Source organism: Neolamprologus brichardi, chromosome 15, assembly GCF_056152115.1.
Source record: "Neolamprologus brichardi isolate AB-2024 chromosome 15, ASM5615211v1, whole genome shotgun sequence".
Taxonomy (NCBI): Eukaryota; Metazoa; Chordata; class Actinopteri; order Cichliformes; family Cichlidae; genus Neolamprologus; species Neolamprologus brichardi.
The window spans coordinates 12,066,556-12,088,601 of NC_142118.1; the positions used below are offsets into that span (position 1 = coordinate 12,066,556).

Sequence of the window (22,046 nt, forward strand, 5' to 3'; positions counted from 1 at the left end):
GTGTATAAATGTGTAATAAAACAACATATTATTCATGATCACAAATTAAGAAAACAAATGTGCCAAAGTAATTGTTTAGGTTTTGGGTTCTTTGTTTTTGTTTATTGCTCATTCCGTTTATAGGCAGAAAAGTATTTAAAAGTATGAATAAGAGATAAATCTAATGTTAAAATGCCCAGTGACTTTGCAGATACTGCATTTAAATTAAATCAAGGACCAGAGGTTAACAGGCAGTCTTTGCAGTTGAACCTTGTAAAGAAAGATCATACATTACTGACTAACTCCACTTTTTCAAATAAGATGTGGTGATGATCAAGAGAAGAATCACCGTGACAGAATCAGGAAGCTACAAGGTAGATGAAACATCATAAGCATGCATAAATAATGTCACCGTAGTCAAGTGCAGACTACATTTTTATTCATATGACTTGTAAATGTGAAAATATATTTGAATATAATACATCCAATCTTAGTCTTTAATTCTCAGTTTTTTTGACCATGAAAGGTTTAGATGGGACTGTAGACTGGATACTTGGTACTCATCACTAGCTCGTTAGTGCTCACCTCATTTATCCTCCAAGACACAAGGGGGCAGCACAGGGAAATGATTTCACCTTCTGTCCGCTCTCTCAAAAACATGGCGTCTCTCATGGTTCGCAGACGTGAATTATTCTCTTTGGCAAGGATATTGAGTGGTGTCTCATATTTGGTATGGTAACTAACTTATTTTTCATTTTAGATAACGTTTTCTAACAGTTTACTAACATGGCAGGTATCTAGGTTTGGAAAAATTACCGTAGCTAGTTAGCCAATCGTAGATTTTGGCCATTCGTGGCAGCTGCACAACCGAGGTTAACAAAATAAAAGTCATTTGAACATTTCAATAAAAAGAGTTTGATTCTGTTTTCAGGGACCGGCAAGTTTGAGTGTCTGTTCGGGTCACAGGAAATGTAATATAACTCGGTAAGTCAACCCCCCCAATCTTTTAAATGAGTTGAGCCATAATTGCTAACGTGAATCACATGAATTTTCACACGAAGCATGGGTGCAGCAGTTTTAAATTAAATTATGAAGAGATTTACAAAGAGTTTTTACTGTTTTTTGATAAGATCTGTCAGTAAAGATAAATAGCATGTGTTTTTGGAGCACTTTTTTTTGGCTGTATTGGAATGCAACGTGTTTATTTTTCCATGGAAATTAAGTAAATAATGTAAAGAAAAGGACATCTTATAGGTACAGTATACTCACAATCCTTAATAAAATAAAACAACACTAGCAGTATATTCAGGCAGTGAATTGGAACACCATGAAGCTAAGCCAGAAAAGCCCAGAGGCATTAAGCACCTTGTGCAGTTGAAGTGCACTTTTTCCTAAGTGCATTTATTGTATAAGCAGTTATTCTGTATCTCCTCTGCAGGCTTCACCTCCCTCTGACTCCCAGCACCTCCTTCCACACGACAGTTTTAACGTCAGCAGCACAATCGGCAGTAAGTTATCATTATCATTCTTATATCAGGCTGGTGCTGTAGTGAAATACAACAAACCTACAGTGGTTTATATTCAAAGGCCATCGCTTGGAATTGCATGTGGTGTTAAGGCTTTTTTTTTTCTCTCCCTTGGTCCAGATCACAGTCACAGAGGAGCCGGACACACTGTTCCAGAAACTAGTGGTTTTGGTTAAAGGTCATGACAGAGCTGTCTTGGACAGCTATGAGTTCTTTGCCACCATGACAGCTAAAGAACTGGGCATCAGTCTTGGAAAAGTGTGAGTTTTAGCAGCCACACACTAACTCTAGTAAAGTTTCTGTCTAAAATCTTCTTGTAATGCCATGACTTTTTTGGGATCTCCTTCCTCCACCACAGTTTTGAACCTCCGAAGGACATTGAGAGGTTAACACTCCTGAAGTCAATACACATTTTCAAAAAACACAGGGTCCAGTATGAGATGAGAACTCACTACCGGTGCATCGAGGTAAGAAGCTCTAATTTAAAAAAAATTTTTTTAAATCAAACAAGAAAAAAAATGCACAAAAAGCCATTAAAAGGAGTTCAGTATTATTCACCTAGTTACATTTTACTGGAAACTTCTAACCTTTGCACAATAACATGAATGAGCTTTGTGTTTGTGCCAGTTATTGCATGTCATTATAAGGTAATTCGTTTAATATGTTTATTTTTATTTTTTGTCTCCGTAGCTGCATCATATAACAGGCTGTACAGCACAAGTATACCTTGAATACATTCAGAGGAATCTTCCGGAAGGTGTAGCCATGGAGGTGACGAAGGTGAGGTTTTGTAGAGATCGATGTACACCCAAACTCGCGCACCAGTATCATCAATATCAGTGCCTGCCGGCTAGATGCTTTCCATTGCAAAGCTTATTGGTGTGGCCCTCCATGATATTCCCAATTCTAATGTGGCCCCTTGGGAAAATTAATTTCCCACTCCTAACTTAGGTTGTTAATAAATTTGGCCTGTCCCCTGTTGTAGCTGGTGTCTGCAGTATCACAGCCCCAGTGTATACACCAAACCCCACAGAAAGGTGCACCTGGCAGCTAAGAAGCTAACACAGAATACGGCTAAGAGGAAACTGATGCTGATGATCTGAGCTGGGAAAACTGAGTAGCCCTATCTATACAAATGGTAAAGAGAAGCTCAAGTATCTATATGCCATGAGATAATTTCAGTTGACTAAATGTTAAAGGTTTATAAACGAATAGTGTGGACTGGTTGAAGTCAAAACTGGATACAAAGGATACAAAATATGCACAATGTTTTCAGTTAAACATGAAATGAATTCTCCCTTGAAAAAAATTAACCCTTGACAAAAGAAAAACCCTAATATACATGTGATCATTTTGATATTAAATTAAAATCTATTTTGAGAAGTTGAAATGTGTAGATTACAGTTGTTTACAACTTCCACAGGTGCTTTACCCTCTTTTGATGATGAACTCAAGAATCGGTTTTAGTAACAAGGTGGGAAACGATTTCCCTTCTAGCTCAGTATGTTAAGGATAAGGACGTTGAAAAGATGTTGCAGAAAACTGCATCTGGTCAGACAGAAAACCACACACCTGGAAGAGTGGATTTGTCCAAAATGAAATGGCTGGTATTGAACAAATGGAAGGTTATCGATGGTTGCACCATTGTGCAATAAAAAGTACGCATGTTGGATCACAAGACGGCTGATCATTTAGTTTTAATCGACTTGTCTAAACAAGGTATTTTGTAAAGTGTATAGCAGCTGGTGCAGTTTGTCTTGAAACAACTAATCTGCCCATTTGGCCTTTTTAAAATTTTGGCTTTATTCTCAAAATGATAAAAAAAAATTTCTTAATGTGGTCTAATACTCCTTCGGACGTTTCCCAGTAAAGGTGAATATGACAGTCCTTCCCTATCTGTGCAATTCAGTGTGGGAAAGGGCAAATTTCATATGACGTTCTCGCTCTTCTATTCTGTTCATGTTGACAGACTGCAATGGAGAAGGTTCCTGATCACATCCTTGAACCGATGTGGAAGGAAATTCCCACAGACGACAAGCCCAGCCAGTAAATCCAGCACCTGTGACTAACAGATGCCTATTAAATGTGTTTTCCTGTGATTGTTTTTTTTTTTTTTTTTTAAAGCATGTTGTCTGTTCTGTTGCAAAGCTATGTGAAATAAACTGAATATGCACACAACTCATTCTTTGTAGTTCAGGTTGTAGTTTATCTGGGACTATGTTTCAAATAAGTCAAAAGTTTTTGTTTGACGAGCTGCAGTGATATCGGGATGAACTGTATGTATATGTGCAGATACAAGACCAGCACACACGAGACCTTTGCTTTGTACATTTATTGATTAAAACAGTATACATCAAATCACAAAACAGCGTAGTCAATCTGATGATTGGCACCTCATTTTATTTTACGTGTATTCATCGTATGGTTACCTTCAAAAGGAAAAAGTGGAGGTGTTTAATCGTTTCTTTATGCTGTAGAGGAGTTAAGTGTCAACTAATTCAAGTTCACTGGAGGGATCTTTTTTGCTTGCTAGTTTTGTTGGCCTTTTCATTTTGAAATCTATCCTGTCTGTTAAAACCTGGCCACACGCGCCACACAGGAATCTCAATCATTTAGCAAGCATTCAAGTAGGTTCAGACAGGCTTTATCAAATCCTAGTTGAATTTCAGCTAATCAAACTATTGCATCTATACCTTCCTGAAACCATTTTTGTATGCTGTTTAAAAGAAAAAAATAAAAAAATAGTCTAAATACCTAAGTATGATTGCCAGTAGCTTATACTGCTTCTAATGGCTCTAATCACTGAATGTTTCTTGAAATATAGTCCCTTAAATGTAAACAGTGGACGATAGTGACTTAGAAAATGACGCAACAGTGGTGAGAAAGTCCTGTAAATCTGTAAATGTAGCATCCTCCAGCTGGAGAGACAGACAACCACTGGTTCAGTTTACACAACAACAGTGCTTAAAGTGTTTTGGACCACCACAGCTGTCCTAAATTAACAGTGTTGATAGTTACCAAAATCTCTATGTTCCTCTACTAAATAATCATCAAAATCATATTTTAAATGCTGAACTATAATTTGTTTAATTAAATTATTTAATTTAATTTCTGACTTCTTATAAATCCTGTGTGAAAATGTGGCTGAAATTTGGGTATAAAAACATGAACACTGTTATATAAATAATATTTTTAGTTTGAAATAAGTTTTTGACAAATTTCTAAAAAAAATGTATTTTGTTTTAAGTGATAGGTGGTCTGATAAATTTATTATCTGTTGTAGCTAAATTACCAAGAAGCTAAAATAAAGTGCTGTGTGCAGATAAAAAATAGATCTTTAATTCTACCACTTTAAAATTTGTTATAATATAAACCACTGATAAATTCTATAAATTATATTCCAACTATAAATGAACTAAAATGGCTTTTTGTTGGTCAAAAAGATAAAAAGTCTGACAGCCTTCCTCTGTGACCCAGCAGGGGAAAAAATGTTATGCTGAACACTAAAGAGTGTAAAATGTCTGCTGGCCTCCTGAACCAAAGCATCGTTAATCTGTGGGTCATTCCATTGCTTCTCAGTACATAGTCTAACCTGTGATATCAGCAGGAATGTTACCGTTACAGCTAACAGGGGCTTCATGTGTCCAATAAGGTGTGGAAGTGAGCTAGAAAGCACCATCCACATTAGCCTAGAAGTAGTTAAATGAAACATCTTGATTTCCTGAGTAGAAGACTACGCGCTATATATCAAGCATGCCATTTTCCCCATCATGGTACAGATGCACCTCCAAACCCACAAATCCTCTAAAATCTCACCAATCCCCAGTATGACTCTGAAGTTTCTCCACCTTGAGGTCCTGAAAGAGAGAAGCTCCTTGTTTTGCAGAGGAAGGGGTTTAGGGATTAAGACACAAGAGGAGGCTCACCTTTTCAAGTGACGTGCCGAACCTCAGGTGTCACGCCGCTGGTGAAGGAGGGGAGAGATGTGAGGGAGGGCCTGGGTTCCTTGGGGCCTGGGAGGTTAACTGTACTGTGTGCCCCCCCCCACCCCCTTCAGGAGACAACAACAGTCAGTCTGTTATAATCAACTAAAGGGAGAAACTGGGACTGCAGAGGCTGATGTAGCAAAATGTAGTCAAAAGTGTTGAAGAAATGGAAAAAGACAGGAAGAGAAAGGGGGCAGGATGCAACACCTGGCTGTGGCTATTTACTTATCACCTCTCCTTGCACGTGTACCTATATTCAAGCAACGTGTGGTTCACAGAATAAAGTCCTCGTTTATCTAGTAAAAATTATTTTCTTCAGATGGTTGCACCTTTGCTTTTAGCTTTAAAAATTCAGCTGGCCTTAATCACCACACTACGAATAAACTGTAAAACCGAAGACCCTCTTAAATCATTATACCCCAATTTGAGCAAATGTGTGCACATTGTAAACCCACATCTATTGTTATTATTATTTTTATTAAATATAAAAAGGTGGAACTATTTCATGCATGCAAGCAATTAATTATATTTGAAATTATACAAGAGTACAGGAGATAAGATAAATAGATTTGACTGAAAAAAACAAAACAAAAAAAACCTCAGAATTTAGAATAGTGCGGTTTTCTGAGCCAGCTGTCCCCTTTGAAACGGGGTCAGCATCTTTTAGAAACAGAATAAATAAGTTATAATTCTTGGTCATATCAGAGTGTCTGTTCAGATGATGTCCTCCTTTTAGACATGCTACCACTCATTTTAAACTGAGAGATGTCTTGTATGTGGAGCGGCTCCGTGTCCTCCAATCAATTTTACACTGGTAGCTACAAGGCCGTAAACCTTTACTATAAGTACAATCCATAGTTTAGTTTTACATTTTTTAAGCCATAAATTAATTGAAGCCCTCAGTCTACAGAATTCAGTGAGATCTAAAGTGAACATCAAGATTTCCTGGTCCTCCAGATAGTAAAAACTAAAGCAAAACTATTAATTACACGAATCAAATGTTCACTTTAAAGTATCACATAAATAAATGTAAGCTCACACTTACAATGCAGTTCATTCTGTTTCACAGAGACGTTGTAGTCGGTAATAACAACTCTCAGACTTGTTTGTGAACAAATAAAAAAAGAAGAAGTTGAGTTTATTTTTTTGTTGTTTTATTATTTTTGTTCTTTCACGTCTATCTCTTGACGGTTCTCAAAACACATTCACAGTTTCACAAGTTATGTTAATTACAATGAATATAAAATAGTAACACTTAAAAAACACACAGTAAAGAGTAACTTCTTATCATTAACTGGAGCAAATATGAATGGAATTTGCTCTAATTAAGAAACCTGGTATATATGTGTGTGTATATATATATACTATATTCATTTATAATGCCTTTTTGTCATCACACAATCGATTGCTGGAGACAAACATGAATGTTCCAAACAGCAATACTCATAACTTAAAATACCTGCACATTAAAAGATATATAATATGAAATTAAATACTCATTAATACTCGACAAGCTGGATAAAGACTTGTAAAACGTGTCAAACAATAATTAGTGCACTGTTTAGTGAGGTTATGAATACATAACTATATCCATGTAGCATGAGGAACGATTAGGGAGGTCCAAGGTGGACCAAACTAATAAACAGTAGTGTTTGAGGGCTGCTGTGCACTCCTTCCCCTCCCTTTTAAAATTTTCCCCTCTACCCCCACCTTCAGAAACACAGTGTCACCCCATTTGTTAACCTTTATTCATTAGGGGTCAGGAAAAAGGCTCACAGGGCGACTGTAACAAGAAACACAGAACATTTAATTTTGGAGAACAAACTCGTTTTAACAACTTCTATTAAAATACGAACAGTATTTATAGGTAACAGAACTTGGGAATCCCTTTACATTATTCGGTTATAAATCGTTTTTAATTTGTCCTCAGTTGCCCTTTAGTCATATTCACATTTTTCTCTTTGCCAGTGGACAATACCAACAACCAAACATGTCGGCACAGAGTATTTCTTAAGATACTCAAAAGATAACTCAGACTTTTATTTATTTTTTTATAAACACATCATTCTGGGGCATTTCATTCACTGCACGACTACAGGGCCCCTTCTACATTAACAGCTGCTTAGTTATAGTTTTTAGAGCAGGCTGTATTAAAAGCGTCGGCCACCAGGGGGGCCTGGCCACCTCTGGCCTCTGCCAGGTGGGGGGTGAGGCGGAGGAGAGACCGGTCCATTGTGGTAGCTGTGTAAAAGGATAAAATCACACATTGGATTCTTGGCTTTGGCCAATAGGGGGCACACTCTGATAAGAGCAGCCATCTGAAAGACTCTAGTTTAAGGCGGGGGAACTGAGATCCCCTCTGCTCTGCACCTTTGAACTTGCAAAATACAGCTTCATGTTTCATGCACTATTTAAGAGTTTAGCTTAAAAAAATAACTTCACTTTACATTTGCTACAGTAGGAAACTATTAAAGCAAAACTGCCTCTTTTTGACACAGAGCTATCAAAAAATTGAAGAGAAGATTAAAGAATTTAACTATAAGCAGGCTGAAGAGAAAGGGACAGAAAAGACTGTGCATTAGTGTCACAAACCTCTGTGCTTTTGCTGCATCTCAGATCTCAAAGAAAAACTCTCAGATTCACTAAATTTAACAATCTGGTTACCGTGCACACAAAGCACCGAGATTTGTGACATTTTAAGCTTAAGCATGATATGAATATTAAAACACCGCTTACCCTCGTGGGCCTCGCGGACGAAAGGGGCGCGGAGGTCCAGGGGGTGGCATGCCACGGCCTCGAGGGTGTGGCGGACGCCCTCTGAAACCAGGATGACCTGGAGGAGGGGGTGGAGGGGGTCCATGCCTGTAGAGGAAGAACATTTTCAGGCAGTAAGGAATAAGACATTTGAAAGTGACAGGTCAGCTCTAACTAAGCGCTTTGTGAGTGTCTGTGCATGTTATGCGCCTGAATGAGGCGTTTACCTGGGCATGGGTGGAAAGGGGCCTCTGAGGTGCATAGGAGGAGGTGGGGGAGGGGGAAGAGGAGGGCCCATGCCCATGGGTCCAGCCCTACCTCGAGGACCTCTAAGGTCAGGGTAAGGACGCATCCTCCCCATTCCTCTGCAAGGCAAGAAGGCGCAGCATAATTTATCTAAATTGACACATGTAATGGATCAAAAGTTAAGTATTTAAAATGCATCTAAATACTGAAATACTCAGTAGTGGCTGTCTATAAGCATTTCCTTTTTATGTTTACCAACTGAAAATATGTGTTTAGAAACTAACCAAGTTATAAAACTTACATATTACAGAACATCAACACTATGCATGTGTCAGACATCAATAAAAGTACCTCATGGGCCCAAATCCATTCATGGCTCCATCCTTTACTCGACCCCTTCCAGGTCCTGGTGGCCCAAAGCCTTTCATCATGCCCCGCCCACCACGCATGCCACCTCTACTCATACGTCCCCCTCGCCCACGGCCTTTGGCCCCACGACCCCTGAAGGAAGATAACAAAGGGAAAACTGACACTGTCCTTCTAGTTCAGGTTTGGTCTTGTTAAGCTGTAATAAATTAAAAAAAAAACAAAAAAAAAACACTGACGCACTTTAATTTTTTTTATATCTAATCTTGCATAAAACCACAGGAATTGTCATGTTGTCAAATAGTAAGGCATTTAGACTACATAAATAGATATGGGTGTGAAGAGATGCATCTTTAAATCATTATAAAGAAAATCTGCAGGACCTGATTAAGTATTAGTAGAAAACTACTACATTAATTACTGTGACTTGCTGTGGTTAAATTAAAAATCTGCTGGAGATCAAAGAACAAGAAAAACATGTATGCATCCATTAAAATACAACAGAGTCCAGGTTGAAGATTTAATGTGAAATCTATAACAATCATTTAACACCAGGCTAAAAAAAAGTTAAGCTTTTACAGATTATATCTGTGACACAGTATGACCTCTCTCAGTTGCTGCCACTATAGGACAAAACAGTAAACTATTTATAGCATATGACCTTGCCATGACAGTTTCCTATAGACATATCTGAAAGATGAAGCAGAAGAAAAAGACCTAAACTCGAACAACCGGCATGTGTACACAAATGAAACAGGAGACTGTAACAGACAGCAGGACAGACCTGGATTTGAGTTGGATTACATGTTTCTCTGAGTCATCCATGGAAGTTTCTGTGACTCTCTCTTCTGTGTCCGTGTCCATCTGAAACAATCCCAAGTCAATAGTTATGTGCAGAAGATCAGCAGTTATAAGTACTAGATTCATACTTGTACCTGTGATTTTTCACAAGTACAAAACATAATGATATAGATATAGACAATGAACACCATCACGAACAGAAGAGCTGCGTTCAAACATAATATTTTTTAAGTGTTTGTTATGTAATGCTGGAAACTGCACTGCAATGTTTTTGACTTGTATTCTAATATACTGAGAGACACTTCATTTTCTGCATTCTGGTGAGTTTTTTACACTAATTTGTATGTTGTCTGCATAAGTACACAGGAAATGCCTTTAATCAATTTATTTCTTCAAGACTAATAAAACAGAACAATAAAGAACTAGAAGATAACTGTATATATGAAGAGATATAACGCAGTCAGTCTCCCTGGTGTTCTGTTTCACTTTTAAATGATTACTCTCCACTTTCCTCGTGTTTGTGTGCTGCTGAATCAGCACAAATACAGGCAGGATTTACTCGTCTATCCTTCCTTTGGATTGCTCTGTTCCAATTTTGAGTCTGTGTGTAATTGCCTGGCAAGTTTGTGTAATTGCGTTTTATTAACAGGCTGATTAAATACTCATGTGGCACCTCTTCAGCTCTCTTAAAAATTAAATCATGTCATACATTTTTATATCCTGGACTTTAATAGCTTAAATATATTTCAACAAGACATCGGCTCATGTTTGCTCATTCTAAAAACTCATCCTGCTGAAAGCTAAAAGATCTAACGCATTACCTTAAGATTAGTTAACCACTACCAACCCCAGGTTATAAACAATAGGCTCAAAACCTTCAAACAGGAGTAATTACAGTCCTGTGTTATTTTTATTTTTGGAGGAGGGTGTGGGCTATCAAAAAGATCAGAATACATCAGAAGAGATCAGAATTTACTATGATACAAAGGCAATCTTGTTACACAGAAATTCTATAATAAAGATATGCACCAAAACCTCCTCATGGTTGCTGGGTGGATAAAACTTAACCACACTGACAAAGACTAACACTGAGGACATGTCCTGTTTAATTTACCTGTATTTTTGACTTCATTAGTCTTACATAATAAACACAAAACGGAACATATTTTTACATTTTTCTGTAAGTCTAGTTAATATCATTACCCTTTCTCTTAACTTTATCGTTTTGTCACACCCACTTTTAGTCAATGCATAAATTTGATCACTGAATATTTTTATGCTTAATAAAGTCTACAGCTAAATCTCCCGAGAGTTATTTCCATTAGTTTATTATCCTCATTTTGCAATAATGAGGGATGAGTCGCTCATTCTACACCCACCTAAATATCCATTTAAGCCAGGATGTAGACGGAAAGTACACTGTTCTGCTTATGATTTATTATATAGAGAGATTTGTATGTAACAGGTCCAGTGGCTGAGCCACACACTTAAAATGTTTAATGGCCATGAACATGGCATGAAGCACACTCGTTCATACGTACATTTTACAGTGATATTTTGAAGACAGAAAGCCTGCAAAGCCAAAGGCACGTCGAGCGTCATGGAAACAATTTTATCCCGATCCTAGGAGGCAGCTGAGGTTGTGTGAGCTTTTAAATATCAAGCTAGCAGCAGCGGCCGAGGGGGTTGGGGACGACCTGTGCGACAAATACAGTTCGAGCCTCTAATAATACTTCTTAATACCCCTCATTAATAGTAGCAAATAGTGAGCCCAGCCGGCTAAAATATACACGTAAAGCCATAAAGGGCCCCGTCTAACTCCTGGAACTTCCAGGGCAGGTATGACAGAATTACGCTATGTTGCAAATTTTTTAAAGAACAGTCTAATATAAACAAATTTCAAAGACACATTTAATGATATTTTCCTAATTGAAAATATAAACAGAATAAACTTCAGTGACAAGCGTGTGATTAAGCTAAACGTTAGTCATCCAAGAAAGGGGCGTTTCTGTAGATTTTTTTGACGCTTCTGGAATGACTTACTTCAAATCGGTGACGCCGGTGAGGTAGATTAAAAAACGATATGGTTTTTGTGATTCTTAAAAAAATGGAAAAAAAATAGAAAAATAAAAAATATAGATATATACAAAATTTTTAGCAACTCTCGTACCTTCGATGGGCTTTGAAATGGCGGCTTAAACAGACATCCCAGGTTGGGATTTCTTTGTGAAGAGACGCTCGCTTCCAAAGTCACGCCCACCAGGAATAAATGTTTAAACTTGATTGGTTCATTGGTACCGTCATTTAGGCCAAGGTTCGCTTTCTGGGATTCTGATTGGTTGACTCGGCTAACGTGCTTCCAATGGTCTCCAGCCTTGAAAACGGTTCAGTAATTAAACGGCCCACACGTTCAACACATTACACACGTTTATTGAAGATTGAGGGGAAAAGCATGACTGTAGAACTCATTTGGATTAAAACAGCCGATGAATGCAGAACATTTAGCAGTATACAAATCGACCTGTTTTAGTATTTGAGGAAAAACACAAAATTCACACAGCAAAACGTTACCAATTCTCTTAAATTCTAAAAAATAAAATAAAATAAAAACAGGAGGGTAAAAGTACGAATCAAGTACGACGACTCTTCTCCAAATTCTGTCAACATAAACACTGAGTTCATAATTTCAACAAAAGTATCCCTCATATACAGAAAATATCTGGCAAGTGCAAGTAAAGTAAACAATATTTACATCATAACTGTTAAAAAATAAGAGGAAAGTATTAAAAGAAACAGATAAAGAAACTTCACGAAATGTCCAAATACGGTCCATTTTCAGTGCCTTTACGTGCGACTCAGGAGGTCTGCAAGCTTGTTGATGTATTCAATGGTGTATTTGAGCGTCTGTATCTTGGTCAGGGGCTGCCCTCTTTTGCTGTAGTCCGGCGGCAGGTAGTCCCGAAGCTGGTGCAAAGCCTCTGCGAGGCTCCTCATCCGCATCTTCTCCCGCTCGCTGGCCTTCATGCGTCTTTTGGTGGACATCTTTGGCTTGCCTTGCCTTTGCGCCGGTGGTGCAGTCACTTCTCGGCTCGTGAAGGTGAAGGAGAAGTCTTTGATCTCCCGATGCTGGCTGGAGTAGCACATCTCCGGTGAAGAGCACACTGACTCCCTCTGTGACTCAGGTGAAGTGGGCTGAGGTGACTCTTGGTTTTCTCCAAAGGCGCTCTCATGGCACTTCCACTCAGACAATATTTCAGCTGTAACCACATCCAGGTTCATGTTGGATATCCAGGCGTCCAAGCAGCGACGGATGGCATTCAGGGTTTCGGCAGGGAGAGTGTGTGAAAGTGATTTGGCCAAAGTGGTTTTATACAGAAGCTGATCTCCGGAGGTTTAAAGGTTCACAGCTGTAGCGACAAAAAAAAAAAGTTCAAAGAAACTCGCAAGTGCCAAAATGCGACCTTCCCGGAGGACATGGTTCGTTAGTCTATCACTGGGGTGTGAATAAGGCTAAATAGAGGGATAATGTGATAGAAAGAAAAATAATTAGATTCCTTTACACTTTAAAGTCTCCCTGACGACAATTATCAGTTTGATGTGATTTGTCTAATGAAGGATGCTGCTTCACCTGGGATCTTCACGCCTCTCAGGCAAAGCAAGCCTGCTTGTGTCTTCAGTGTGGACGTTAACATAAATAAATAAAGACCAGAATAAACTTTGGAAAAAGATAAACTTGCAGAGCCAAACTCTTTATCCTGTCTGAAAATTCTTAAAAGTGACTGTCCTTGTACTTTAACCTCCTTTAAATGTGTACAAATCCTACTAACTCTACTTTACCGCACCAACTGGACATGAAAAACTAATATTTTATGTCCTAAGCTTTTATTCTAATAATAATATAAAACAAATAAGATTAAAGAGCCAGTGTTATAGGACAGAGTTGTTATTTGGGCAGAGGATGCAGCTGTCACCAAGCTCCTGCCAGACCTTTCATGTCTGAAAAGGTGTGAGGCCTCACTCAGGATCAAGGGGACCAACTCTGGTGGGTTGTAAAAATCCAATGGCTCAGCCTCCTCCGTGCCTCCTGTCAGCTGCAGGGTCTCCTCCCTGCAACTCTGTCAAACAGCGGTGGGAGAAAATGAGAACATGAGGTGCCATCAGTGAGTATTTAACACTTAACCTCTGCTTATCCAAAACCTCCTTCTGGTGCATTAAAATTAAACCTCATTCTTCATTAGTATTAAATATGTTAAACTTTATTTGTGCACAGTGGTCTCCTCTGTTTTAGAGAAAGCTTCATTCACAGTAAGTTTATGGCAAAATCTATTCACGTGTCTTGGTTAACAGGTTCGTATATAAAACATTAAAAGACTGAAAATGACTGTAACTCAAAGATATTAGAATCATAATTGTGAGACAATGAAAAGCAGACATTTTTAATATTAATAATTAATATGCTCAATATTGAGTCATTTTCTCAGAAGTTTGAGTTAGTAAGGTGAAACTTTGAAATAATAACCAGTAACTGACTTAAGGATGAAAACAATGTGTTTTCTTTTTTTTTTCCAATGGCAGAAACAAGCTTCCATACTTAAGTCAGATTCTGTTGAGTGTTTTGAATTCATTAAAATTTCTGGTTATTATCTCAAAATTTGACCTTACTATATCAAACATCTGAGAAAATAACTCAATATGGAGAAAATAACATGAAATTTCAAGTTGTTATGTTGGAATTTTGAGAAAATATCCAGAAATTTGGGGATTACTATCTTAAAATTTCAGGTTATTATTGCAAAATTTTGGATTATGGATGGAAAAAAAGATTTTTATTTTTTTAGTGACAGAAAAAGCTTCTGCTGAGTGTGGTTTTACATTTATTATGGAAGCTTGTTTCTGCCACTGGAAAGTCAAAAATTTGGATTACTATCTGAAAATTTCAACTTCCTGACTCAAACGTAGGAGAAAATAACTTGAAATATCCCATTATTAATTTGAAATTTTGAGATAACCTGAAATCTTGACTTATATACTGTAAAAGGTTTTTGGATTTTTTTCAGTGGCAACAAAAAAACACAAGCTTCCATATCAAATATTTGAGCTTATGTTACAAGTGTTTCCAAAGTCCAGAGTAAACTTTCAGTGTTAAAAGAGCAACAGCTTACATGTTTTTGTCCTTTGTCGTGTAACCACACTGATTACTTCTGAAATTTCAGCCTCAGTCTCTCTGCCAGTGGCAGCGGACTCTCGCTACAAATCACAGAGTCGTCGCTCTCTGACACGGTGATGGGTGAGGCTGGAGTGGGAAGGAACACGTTGGCACCCACATCAGCTGCTGGGACATCCTGGCAGTTGTTTTCAGTTGATACAGGTGTGCTGTTATTTTCAAAATGTTTGCTCTGAGGTTTTTGTTTTGCTAAATGAAGGCTCCGAGCGGGTTTTGCAGTTGGTTGGGTCGCTGCGTGTGAAGCAACTGGTTTCAGAGGGAAGTCTGAAACAAAGCTGCCTTTGAGTTTGTGTTTAGGTTTTGTTTTTGTCCGTCTTTGAGGTCCACACTTCTGGTTCTCCACGTCGCTGTCCTCGCTGGATGAACGAACGCTCATACACACACTCTTTTTGGTGGTCTGTGGCATGCTCTCGTCCTTCTTGTCACTTGTACCTGGGTTAGAGTGGCACCTCTGTGGTGGGACAACCAATGACTGAATAGCTGTCCTGACAAATTTATATTTGTGTGGCGGCTTTTTGGAGTCGTTAAATGTGTCTTTGGCTTTACTTTGAGCCGGGGCACCTGGCTTTTCTATCTGGGGTTTTTCTGCACGTGCTTCATTTTTCTTAACAGCAGATTCTTTGCTAACCTCACTGGAAATGTGTCCACTGGGTTTTGACTTGACTGCATCATTGCATACCTGATTCACGATTTTGGCTGTATTCTTCATGAGCACCCGCTCCCTTAGAGGACACTCTGAGTAACAGAGCTCTGGAGCAGATCTGGAGTCTACTGGTTTGACATCAGGTGAGATTTTCTGCTCTGTTTTTTGACTCTTTGTTTCACCGTCTGTGGTTTTATTTAGCTCTGGACCAGTGGAGTGGCTGGTAGCTACTTGTTGGGATGGAGAAGATGTGAAGGACAAAGCATCCCAGTCGATATCACTCAGGTGTAGCGCTTCAATTACAGCAGAGACAGAAGGTGAAGCAACTGGCTCAGAGTCAGCACGAGACAGAGGAGTATTGGGGCAATCACTCACGCTGGAGCGATCATCTTTTCCTCTTTCATTCTGCTTATGGCTCACCGGTGTGACCAAAATCACAACCTCTGGTTCATCTGTGCTTGCCAACGTAGGGAGCAGCTTTGGCTGTTGAGTCATAGAATTCGATGAAGAGGAACTCTGAAGAGTCATCTGAGCCAAGAGGTCTGATAAACCATCCGAGGGCTTCTCCTTTTTACTTTTTGGCTTCTTTTCTGTAAAAGAAGACACGTTATCAGAAGATTATCTGAATTAGTTTCCTGTTAATCCTAATACTTTTTCAGTGTCTGTGCCTAGTTTTCCTGCAAACTAGGAATTAAATCTAGATAGCAGTGATGATTTGTGTGTTCAAAGCTCAGTTTGTATAAAACGAAAACAGAACCTATGAGATAGCTGAATCAAGGCCTCTGCTGTGAACCAGCTACATTTGCATGTGTCCCAGCTGCTATAATAAACAGTGTTGAGACGCAAGTTTAGGATGCAAGTGTCTTTGATCGGGATGGCCTTGTCATAGCAGAGAAGATTTTAGCTATGTGTAAAGCACATAGCTAAAATGGACTTTGTGCATTTAAAGTGAATATCATAAATCACTGTCTTACTCTTTGTCTTGTTCTCTTCAGCCAGAGCTTTGTGTCTGAGGTAGATCTCCACCAGCTCAGGGTAGGCCACACAAAACAGAGACTCCTCCTCCACCGTCCTCACCTCACGCTGTTCCTCTGCAGGCCGATCCTCAGGAAACACAAAATGTTCTGCAGAACAGACATCAACATCAGCTCCAACTTCTCACACTGAAGTATTTAAACTCCTCAAACTTTTCATATTTGTTGCCTTAAAAAGTGAGTAATAAATTCAAATATCTAAATGTCCATTAATGTCCTGTTCACTGATCATTGCAGTTCTCAGCACTTTTGTTCTTGTTATTAAGGCACCAGGAAGTAGAAATTTTGAGAGACAATGTCCTTGTGAAATTAAGCTATTTTTAGATTAATATGCAACTTATTTACATATTATTTACTTATTTTAAACCATGACAAAATTATCAGATTATGATACAGTTAGCTGAAAAAAAAAAAAAAAGTAGTTATGACAGTTTTTGTAGTTTTGCTTATGTACGCCACCACATTGTTTTAAATCAAACAATCAAGATGTGATTGTAGAGACGACTTTCAGCTTAAATTCAAGAGGCTGTACAGAAATCCTGTAGTGTCAGCCACTTTTATGCACAGTTCCCTGTTTTCAGAAGTTCAAAATTAACTGAACAAATTTATAATTTAAATGATGATTGTTTTTAATACTTTGGTAAAATCCTTTGCAGTCAATGAATGGCCGTTTCCTCCCTTGAGATGCTCTGCTAGGCACCGTCTGAATATCCAACTTCTTTGCCTATTGTTCACCAACCTTTTGGGTTGCTTTTGCACTATGCTTTGGGTCATTATCGATTTGAATTGTGAAGCACTGTCTGATCCACTTTGCAGCATTTGGCCAAATCCTACATCTATCAGCAGTCACATCATCAATAAACATTTGTAAATTAGTTACACTGGCAGCCATACAAGCCCATGTCATAACATTACCTCCACCATGCTTGACAGATGATCTGATGTACTTTGGATACTTAGCCATTTTCTCTTTCTCTTCTCAAATCCTGGTACAACTTAATATTGGTTTTATGTCTAATGTCTAATTTGGCCCTCTTGTTCTTGACTGTAACCAGTGGGTTGCACGTTGTTAATGATCCCTCAATATCCATTCATGAAGGTGCCTCTTGATTGTAGGCCATGTTTTGGAGTTGTTTTTCTTAGCCATGGAAATGAGTCTGTCATGATGTACTTTAGCTGTCTTCTGTGGTCTTGCAGTCCTTTTGGTATTGCTGAGCTGATCAGTTCACTAATTCTTTTTAAGATTGCACCAGATTTTAGATTTGGCCATGCCTAAATATTTTGCAAACTCTCTAATAGGTTTATTTTGTTGGGATCTTTTTGTTTGTTTTGTTTTAGTGTAATGATGGCTTTATCTGGGATAAAAACCTCTGTCACATTAAACATGTGGAGCTCCCTGGTGTGGCAACCCCTTGTGAGGAAGGAGCAGTTGGCTTCCTTCAATTACACTGGCATCTCTTTTGTGGCTCATATTGAGTTGCAGTGAAAAGCTAAAAAATACACATTGAACACTTGGAATACACTCCAGATCCTTTATTTGCTTAATTTGTCATGGAACATCAAGGGGACGGGCCTTACCCAGCCATGAAACTGCCTGTCAGTTAACAAAATTACCAAATTTTGAGCCTCTCGGAGGCCCGTGCATAAAAACCGCTGCAATTCCTGAACAGTTAATGTAGCACTTTTGTAAAACACCTCAAGTTGAAACTTAATGTCTGCAGCCAATCACATATTCATCGTCCAAATTAAAATATGCCGTGGTAGAGTATGAAGACAAGCTTACTTATGGAGCCAACTGTATTTACCCTGAGGAATAGAATTTACAGCCACTAATCAAACTGTAAATCACTATTTCTGATATAAAAACATAGATTTGTCATTTTTACTTCAACTGGTGTTACTTCAAAATACGTATTCAGCTCTGTCATTTCTACATTTATATCCTTCCTCTGATGTAGAACAATCCAAGTTAGCTGAGATTTTCTGACGCCACTCACATCAGACAGGCTTGTTAGTTAAGGGGGCTTTAATATGACAGATTTCCCAGCTCAGGGAGGAAGCCACTTTAGCACCTAGTGCCTGTTGTGACTGATCTGTCACCTCTGAACCCCACCTCACAGCCAGTCACTAACAGACAACTCGGTGACGAGCACCCTGCACCCCAACCTCCACTAAACACAGTACTACTGTCACTCAAATCAGCTTTTTATTCTTGAGTGTCACTTTTATTCCCCTTCTATTGTATGCTGTGAGTAAATTGTGCCTTTTTCCCCATCATGGGATTTAAACTGACCTGGTGTTCTCCAGATGACTTCAAAGCAAGCAACGCCATTCCTCACTCTTGGTTTAAATATTCTTTAGCATGAAAAAAAGGTTGAAAGTTAAGAATGTAAAGCTGTTATAATAACAATGTCATAAAAGTGATAATTTATCTGACATTAAAAACTGTAACACTACCGGATGGGCTCAACTTGGCAGGACATGTCTGTTCCATATTTTCGGTTCATCAGCTCAGCGTAGGTCATCAACACTAGCACCTTTTCGCTGGTGTAGTGCTTCGGCCACTCCATCTTATCATAGGCGAATTTCTAGAGACACAAAACGTAAATGTTTACACGCAGCCCGCCGAACAGATGACCTTACACTTAATAATTTACAAACCCATTAACCTGGATCAGCAGCATATTTGGCTTCCTCCTCTTAAAATGTGACACAGGCTGATCTTTGGAAACCAGAAACTCACGAATGATCTGCAAGACATGGTTTAAGCGTTAAAAATGACTCAAATTATTTGTCAAGTTATTAATAAAAAATAAAATAGAAAGATCAAAATGTACCTCAGTGAAAGGGAAATGCTGACTTGCCAGTGTTTTCCTGCAAAAAAGAACTTGTCTGTTTAGCTTAATAGTTATTAAATAGCAGAAAATCAGCTTTGACATTCTGAATTGCCATTCACCTCCTGATGTTTGCCTCAAAAGACAAGGCCTGGCGAGTCTGTTCGTAGCGGTGCCAGTCACACGGACACTGGTAATCGAAATCCTGAGGCTGACAGAAGCGATTACTGCCGCAGAGCACACATCCGCGGGACTCGTGAGTCTTAGCTGATCCTGATAACGAAAGAATAACAGTCAGTAAGGGGTCTCAGATGCTGAAATCTCTCACATACTTGCATGTTTTGACGTGACAGTTTAAAAGGCTTTAAAATAGCCACAGGATCAGGAGTGGAGGTCAGAGTTCAAAGCAGGGCACCACTCACCAGGATGTCGACACAAGTTGCAGTGAGGAACCTTCTTTACACCTCCTTCAAACACTTCTGTGGTCTCTTCATTCCACTGGATGAACCTGTAGTTATCAGAAAGAACACGAACACAACCTTTAACTCGGGCTACGTAGAGAGAAACTGCTTAGCTACATTCACGTGTGTTTGTATTTTCTACCTCTGTAGGAGTGTTTGTCCTTTCAGTGTCTGAATGAGCCTCAGAGCCTGCTCTTTGCCAACACCTGGTATGCCCTTATGGAAACAGGAAAGCATTCAGTAAACAAAAAGCATTGATACTACAGATTTTCCTTTAGCCGATTTTAGATTAAGGTGTCTTCACTACCTTGGGAATATAATCACAGCCAAGGAGAATGGCCAGACCGACAAGATTCTCTCTGGACAGATTTAAGTCTGTTTGCACTCGAGAAGTCTGGTAACAGTCCACCTGAGGGTCCTGCAGTATAAAATACATGCAGGTCAGTGAATGATAGCTTCAAGGCTGCAGGATTTCCAAACCATCTGTAGCGTAATTACACAAGTAACCGCATCTTATTACTCCAAAGAGGTTTTTCTTAAGATTAACTTCCACAGACATACTTTACTGTTCATGTTGAAGTTCCTGTACACAGTACGGGCTCCATACAAGAAAGCGTCTCCATCGTTAGTGATGCAGCCGTCCACCAGGCCCTGCGAGTCCAGGTAGGCACACATGGCCTCAGCCTCTCCAGCAGCTGTCACCCACGGTACACCCAGGTAGTCCAACATCTCTGCACACTACAGAGGGAGTACAAAGAGATGTAAGGCCACTGGAGGTAACAATTACAAACGAGAAATTTAGCCCAGGAGTTCAAATATTTGATTTTATTTACAACTTAACCATGAAAAGGTAAATAAAAATATTGTTGCCTGACAAAAAAACACAATTTGTCATACATTTTCAAATAGACTTTCATATTTTCATGTAAATTTGCCAGTTATTTCCTACAGGTGTAATATAAAAATGTTTCTGTACATGTTTATTGTTGTTTTTTCTTTATTTCTCAAAAATCTAACTTCTTTCATGAAGCTTCTAAATCTGACTTTAATTCTTGCCAGTTTGCCATTTTTGTCCTTATAACTTCATGTTGTTCCTCCAAATTTAAAAAATGTAAAAAAAAAAAGTTAATCTAAATGTTTAAATTATTATTAACTATTTTCTTCTGTTTGCTGGTATGTTTCTTGTGAATTTATAATGTTTTCTCTAAATGTGACCATTTTTTTCTAGTAAAATGGTGGTTTCTCATCATTGTTTTTATATTAATCATTTTACATTTTTCTCTAAACTTGACAGATCTTCCTTACATTCCTAACATGCTTTTTCATCTAAATTGGACCGGCTTTAAAAAAAAAAAATGCCGTCGTAGCAAGCTGAAAAGTGGGCAGAGATAACCACAGACGTTTTCTTTTGAGCAGGAGATTACAGACCTACCTCTCTCAGCACGGCTTTAAAGCGCCCCCTGCTGGTGCCTGTTGCAAACTTCGGAGCAGTGCTCTTTTTGAAGCCTCCATATCTTGTTTCTGTCCTCTTGTTCATGGTTTCTGCTTTAATTTTTGGAGCCTCTCCTTCCATAACAAACACGAGCTTCACCCCCATCAGTGTGAGGGATGATACCCTGAAAAATAAATTCCTGGATACACCGTGGAGTAAGAAAAGCTTTTAAATTTATAGTTACTTGGAGGCAACATCACAATGAGTTTATTATGAGGACATTACCTCAGATGGGGCTTCGTGACTCTCCCCATCATTGCTTGGACGTGCTGGGCTTCGCACACCCACAAACTCAGGTCGACTGCCAGCGTCTTTCCGCTCAAACTGTACAGAGGCACCGACTCACGAACCGGCTCCACGATAGACCACAAATCCTGAACGCCCATATTTACACACAAGTGGATTTTAACCAATTAAAAACGGAGAAATGTATTTTAAAAACCCCCAATGTTACAACAACAAAAACTGTACAGCAAGTCGGAGTTTTCGAACTGTGGCGCCATTGGGCCGCGTCCCATTTTGTTAAAGGTCTACGTACTAACATTGCCTTGTTTCTGCATTAATTGGCTTTGCTCTGAAAACAAAGTAGATGAGAGGTTTACACTGCATCTACAAGGTGATAGTCGTTATATTTATTAACAGATTAATTTAGCTTTAAATAAACAATAAATTATGAAGGACAAAGTAGCAATGAAGGAAA

The 22,046-nt window shown here is 38.7% G+C and overlaps 4 protein-coding genes across 4 annotated transcripts; 1 reads left to right on the plus strand and 3 right to left on the minus strand.

The window, feature by feature from the left end:
- The first annotated feature begins 604 nt into the window (after positions 1-604).
- mrps10 (mitochondrial ribosomal protein S10) lies at positions 605-4,127 on the plus strand. The gene is made up of 7 exons (XM_006792463.3): positions 605-709; positions 911-963; positions 1,418-1,487; positions 1,626-1,765; positions 1,864-1,972; positions 2,196-2,285; positions 3,475-4,127. Exons 1-7 carry the CDS (start codon positions 605-607, stop codon positions 3,553-3,555), a joined length of 648 nt encoding a protein of 215 aa, XP_006792526.3. The 3' UTR covers positions 3,556-4,127.
- A 2,501-nt stretch (positions 4,128-6,628) lies between these two features.
- si:ch211-51e12.7 (uncharacterized) lies at positions 6,629-11,909 on the minus strand. Its single transcript, XM_006792462.2, has 6 exons — positions 11,829-11,909; positions 9,642-9,721; positions 8,843-8,992; positions 8,473-8,610; positions 8,228-8,353; positions 6,629-7,732 (listed from the first exon to the last, which is right to left on the minus strand). Exons 2-6 carry the CDS (start codon positions 9,719-9,721, stop codon positions 7,642-7,644), a joined length of 585 nt encoding a protein of 194 aa, XP_006792525.2. The 5' UTR covers positions 11,829-11,909; the 3' UTR covers positions 6,629-7,641.
- Positions 11,910-12,502: 593 nt separating this feature from the next.
- Positions 12,503-12,952, minus strand: msgn1 (mesogenin 1). The gene has a single exon (XM_006792749.3). The coding sequence runs from the start codon at positions 12,935-12,937 to the stop codon at positions 12,503-12,505; it is 435 nt and encodes a 144-aa protein (XP_006792812.2). The 5' UTR covers positions 12,938-12,952.
- Positions 12,953-13,929: 977 nt separating this feature from the next.
- Positions 13,930-22,008, minus strand: gen1 (GEN1 structure-specific endonuclease). Its single transcript, XM_006792468.3, has 13 exons — positions 21,572-22,008; positions 21,287-21,485; positions 20,416-20,592; positions 20,162-20,272; positions 19,997-20,070; positions 19,816-19,901; positions 19,516-19,666; positions 19,397-19,433; positions 19,229-19,309; positions 19,017-19,147; positions 18,853-18,914; positions 16,500-16,649; positions 13,930-16,115 (listed from the first exon to the last, which is right to left on the minus strand). The coding sequence occupies exons 1-13, from the start codon at positions 21,730-21,732 to the stop codon at positions 14,854-14,856; spliced, it is 2,682 nt and encodes an 893-aa protein (XP_006792531.2). The 5' UTR covers positions 21,733-22,008; the 3' UTR covers positions 13,930-14,853.
- Positions 22,009-22,046: the final 38 nt, after the last annotated feature.

Coding starts and splice junctions, on each gene's coding strand:
- mrps10 (XM_006792463.3), top strand. CDS start 605: ATGATTTCACCTTCTGTCCGCTCTCTCAAAAACATGGCGTCTCTCATG. Junction 1,488..1,625: donor CGTCAGCAGCACAATCGGCA/GTAAGTTATCAT, acceptor CCCTTGGTCCAG/ATCACAGTCACAGAGGAGCC. Junction 1,766..1,863: donor GGCATCAGTCTTGGAAAAGT/GTGAGTTTTAGC, acceptor CCTCCACCACAG/TTTTGAACCTCCGAAGGACA.
- si:ch211-51e12.7 (XM_006792462.2), bottom strand. CDS start 9,721: ATGGACACGGACACAGAAGAGAGAGTCACAGAAACTTCCATGGATGAC. Junction 8,993..9,641: donor GTAATCCAACTCAAATCCAG/GTCTGTCCTGCT, acceptor ATCTTCCTTCAG/GGGTCGTGGGGCCAAAGGCC. Junction 8,354..8,472: donor CCCTTTCCACCCATGCCCAG/GTAAACGCCTCA, acceptor CTTCCTCTACAG/GCATGGACCCCCTCCACCCC.
- msgn1 (XM_006792749.3), bottom strand. CDS start 12,937: ATGAACCTGGATGTGGTTACAGCTGAAATATTGTCTGAGTGGAAGTGC.
- gen1 (XM_006792468.3), bottom strand. CDS start 21,732: ATGGGCGTTCAGGATTTGTGGTCTATCGTGGAGCCGGTTCGTGAGTCG. Junction 21,486..21,571: donor GTCACGAAGCCCCATCTGAG/GTAATGTCCTCA, acceptor CGGTGTATCCAG/GAATTTATTTTTCAGGGTAT. Junction 20,593..21,286: donor TTAAAGCCGTGCTGAGAGAG/GTAGGTCTGTAA, acceptor CTCCCTCTGTAG/TGTGCAGAGATGTTGGACTA.